Source organism: Trachymyrmex septentrionalis, unplaced genomic scaffold (assembly GCF_001594115.1).
Source record: "Trachymyrmex septentrionalis isolate Tsep2-gDNA-1 unplaced genomic scaffold, Tsep1.0 scaffold56, whole genome shotgun sequence".
NCBI classification, from domain to species: domain Eukaryota; kingdom Metazoa; phylum Arthropoda; class Insecta; order Hymenoptera; family Formicidae; genus Trachymyrmex; species Trachymyrmex septentrionalis.
This window is the reverse complement of record NW_017305735.1, coordinates 908,949-913,146: the sequence shown is the minus strand read 5'-3', so window position 1 is coordinate 913,146 and position 4,198 is coordinate 908,949. Positions and strand designations below refer to the sequence as shown.

General features: G+C 39.2%; 1 protein-coding gene across 7 annotated transcripts in view; it reads right to left on the bottom strand.

Annotated features, from left to right (window-relative positions):
• The window catches only part of LOC108752150 (latrophilin Cirl-like), a 399,284-nt gene that overhangs the window by 18,822 nt on the left and 376,264 nt on the right, over positions 1-4,198 (bottom strand). For all 7 annotated transcript variants that reach the window (XM_018492802.1, XM_018492803.1, XM_018492806.1 and 4 more), the window contains 3 exons: positions 3,785-3,968; positions 2,996-3,168; positions 1,655-2,296 (listed from right to left, as the gene is read on the bottom strand). In XM_018492802.1, the coding sequence (XP_018348304.1) occupies positions 1,655-2,296; positions 2,996-3,168; positions 3,785-3,968 (999 nt within the window). The remainder of the gene's footprint in view (positions 1-1,654; positions 2,297-2,995; positions 3,169-3,784; positions 3,969-4,198) is intronic.

The following is a 4,198-nucleotide window of genomic DNA, read 5'->3' as shown; positions in this document are numbered from 1 at the left end:
CAATCGGAACACATTTCATTATTTATAAATAAAATTATACATATTATTTTGTATGTGACTTTAAAATATAATTTTTTAAAATATAAAGTAAAAGCCATTACACAACATTATTAATTAAAAAAATATAACACTTCCGCGCAGCTGCGCGTGCTATATCATAAATTGGGAACTACGCGATATGAAAAAAGTAATTTTTTACTTCTTTGTTTGTTATCAACATAATTAAATAAAATTAAAAAGAGTAATTTAATAAAAGTTTTGTTTAATTATGTTGTTAAAAATTCATTAAAAAACTCAATTGCTCCAAATTTGCCAAGAGATTTATTTATTGCAAGAAAGAACAATACACTGCAAATCTAAGTGTATAATAAATGACTTTATATGTGTGCGCGATTCCATTTTCTGTGTGTAAAAATAACACAAAAATGCATACAAAAATGGATTTACATTTGAACGTGGTATGCTGCTATTTTTACACAGAAAACTGAATCACCCATATTCACGTATAAAGTCACTAATTACAGACTTGAATTTGGAGTGTAGTCTTAACACGCTGTGTAATTTGCCGCGAAAGGAGGGATTAAGAATTGATCGTGGTATCAATCAGTGGCGTTGCCAGGAAGAAGGACTTAATGCGGTTTCGATATTTCTTCTGGAAAGAAGGACGTTACACAGCGTCCGACCGGCTGTCGCTCATCAACTGCCCCTCCCCTTCTTTCCTCTGACGCTTTTTGCTCTCCGCTGTTATGCAGTTTATCAAGCGTGCATCTGATGATGCACGTACACAGCGGCTCAATCAAGCCGCGACGCACTTCCGGGAAGTAAATCAAGTCGCTCGTAATTCCATCGTCGTTTTGTAATAATAATAGCATGCGCTCGCGCCATACTCGTCTGGATTATAACGTAATCCGGGCGGGTACCGGAGAATTACGATGGATTCGGATCTGTATTTTATCTAGACCGGAGATTACCGGGTGTTGGATGCGCGAGCAACATAAATCATTCGATCGTTTGCAATGTACGCCGAAGGCGAATGCAACGTGCGTCCGTGACTTTCGGAACACTGAAATGAAAATAGTTATTCCGGAGGAAAGACGAATCTAGTTATACGTAATGTAGTTATACATCTAGTGTTACGTAATTTCACTGTCACGAATTCTAGGTTGTTTTTAAAAAAGAATGTAAATTGGAATTTTATTAATAACAAACTATATATCAATTTATAAATTAATATTATAAATTTTGTTTCAAAGATCAAGAAAATTTAGAAGTTTGAAACATATTTTGCCTATAACTGCGTCACAATTTCCTTTGGTTATAATAATTTACTTTCTTCTTTTTATATTTTGAATTTACAATGTAACAAAAAGTTATAAAATAAATAAAAAGTCTCTCTCTCTCTCTCTCTCTATGTCTTGTTTAGATTTTAAATCCTATCTTACATTAATGGAAATCGCAAATGAGGTTCTTAACATAATTTCGACATTATGTTTTGTAATTATCTAGGCAATTGGTTACAAGCAAAGATAGTAACTTAATGAAGAAGATATTGAAGTTCTCAATGTCTCCTTACGTGGCTTGTAAAGGATATAATAAATGCATAGTCCGATAAAATGTTCTGTAGCAATTACCAATCATCATCAGTAGTACTTACATATGTTTTTGCCTTCATGCATAATGGTTTTCTCCTGCAGAAGCGTTTCAGCCAATAAGAAGGCGTTCTCCTCGAGACCGATCAGCAGCGATGTTGCGACCCTCATCTGTTCCTGATGACTAAGATCCTTCCAGGACGCCATTTGCGCCTTGTCGAGCAGATTGCTACCGGTCCTTACTACGCCCTGGAGCAACTCCGTGACACTGACCTCCCTCTGATTCGAATCTTGGTAGGTCTTAATGTCCAGGGCCATTTTCTCGGCCATGTTTTTGATGATCTTCGTAGTGATCATCATGTCGCCGCCGTACAAACCGCGGCTGTTATTTGTGACTTGCGAGAGCTCCCTGCTGATACCGAGAATCACGTCGCCGTCCGTCACACGGTTTTCCAGGGTGGTCAACCAGACTGATCGACACTCGCTTAGATCTGGATTATCGCGATGCCAGAAGGCGGATTCTCCGCGGGCCAGACATCGCCATCTGGCCAGACCATTGGCACCGCCGGGGCAGCTTTGTACGGCCACATCGCCAGCCCTGGTCGTATTCCAGGACAGGTTCCGGGCTACTACCGGAGGACACACTTGTCTGTAGTCATTCCACGGGCTTCCGTTCGAAGTGGACTCCGGATACAGCGTGCTGGGTACTGTAACAGTGTGGTTCAATCAGTATGATCACCCTAAGTGGTCGCCTAAGTTAACGACTCGGCGTTAATGCGATACTGACGTCGCGGCGTCCTCGGGGACGCAGTTCGGAGTGCAACGACGCTCGAAAATGGAATTTCGGTTATCCCCAGGAGATCTTAATGCTTTGTCGCGATCGAACCAGAAGTGTGCTATTTACTCGCCGGTTTATAGACTACTAACAAGAATGTGTTCATTGTACAATGACAAAAGCAAACAATAACTAAAACTACAATACAATAGATATTGACAACCTGCCTTTGCACACTGTTATCACCATAGCTATAATGCTTTGATCATCTATTATGCTTAGGTGCTGTCTGATACGAGCGGCTTATCCTCAAAGTCAATTCATAGATCCATAACCAGGAAACCAGATATATTGTAGCTTAATTGTTGTTGTGTAAAGACGTTACCATTGTTGTCGATATAATATTATTCCACGTAAACGGTTAATTGGTTACCAACAAAGAAATTTCTGAGGATCTCTAGATTCTAAGAATTGTCTATATTGTCGAAGATATGTAAAACGATTTTATAAAAATATCATACATCAAAATGGCATTGTTTAGTTCTACCGAGATATCAATTTTAATGGTGTATCTAATGTTATTATATAATGATGTTAACTAATGTTTCCTCAGAAGAAGAGAAAATCTTACCGGTGGTCCTTCGGCTGGTTCTCCAAGGAGCGAAAGTAGATGTTGTCGTGGCTTGAGTGGTCTCAAACATAATCGGCGGTATTGCCGGGCCATTCGCCGGAGAACCAGAAGCTATTAAGTCCTGATCTTCCTCATCGACTTCGATGTCGGCAGAGGACCTTGTTGACGTAGAACTGAAAATGGAAGGGCCTCATTATTATCGATGGTTCTCATACATACCGAACTTTATGACGATCATATAGATTATGCTTGATATAAATTAATGACGTCAAGGAAAATATTTGTTTTCGTTATACAGATAGTGATTGAAGAAAATTAATGGCCAACGCGCAAAATAATATGCAGTGGGAAAACTTTGTTCCGACATTTTCGTTCTGTTATATTTTTATGTGTACATGCATGATAAATACTATAAGCAATGTTTAATATATAAATATGATTTCAAATTAAAATCCGAAATACTTGGCTTTTCCTCTGGAGCTGGTGAAACTATTGGATATCTATTTAATTATAAATTTCTATCAAAAGTGTCAAACACTTTAATTTCCTGTATGTTACGTTTGTAAATTTAAATTATTCTTTATTAAAATATATTTATTATTTCTTCTTTTTCATACGAGTCATGCCACTTTGGTTCTTTGAATTTAATTAGTGTCTTTTAACTAATATAAATTAAGTGGGTCTTACAAACTCAACGTCAGTAATCTGTGTTACAGATTTTGACGTCAACTCCGGGGGGTTAACTCGAGTCATATATTTCAGACTTTTATGTTTATGTAGCCCACTGACCTCGCCGGCGTCGTTATCGGCATCGCTGGGGTGGATGGCGCCGGTGGCTGTTGGTGTGGCTGTTGCGCCGGTGTCGTAATCCTCGAGGGAGGCCTGACAGTTGGCTTAGCGGTGCTCCAGACACTCGGTTGTGAAGTTATGAACCATGGCGGACTCGGCCGGGATGTCGTCGTGGTAGTGGCCGCTGCGAATATTTCGTCAAGATCGCTTTAATGAAGACGGGAAAACAGGCAGTATTTTAGGAAGGAGCTTTAGCAGAAGAGGAAAGGGGATCAGGCAGTTCGTCTACGAGCTTATTGGATTCAAAGACTGAGTATAATTAAGAAGGAAAGCGATTTCAGGGGTGCAGGATATTTAAAGCTTTCGAGAGGTCTCTTCGGCTCAGGAATATCGGAGTGTTCCTTCTCTCTTTTA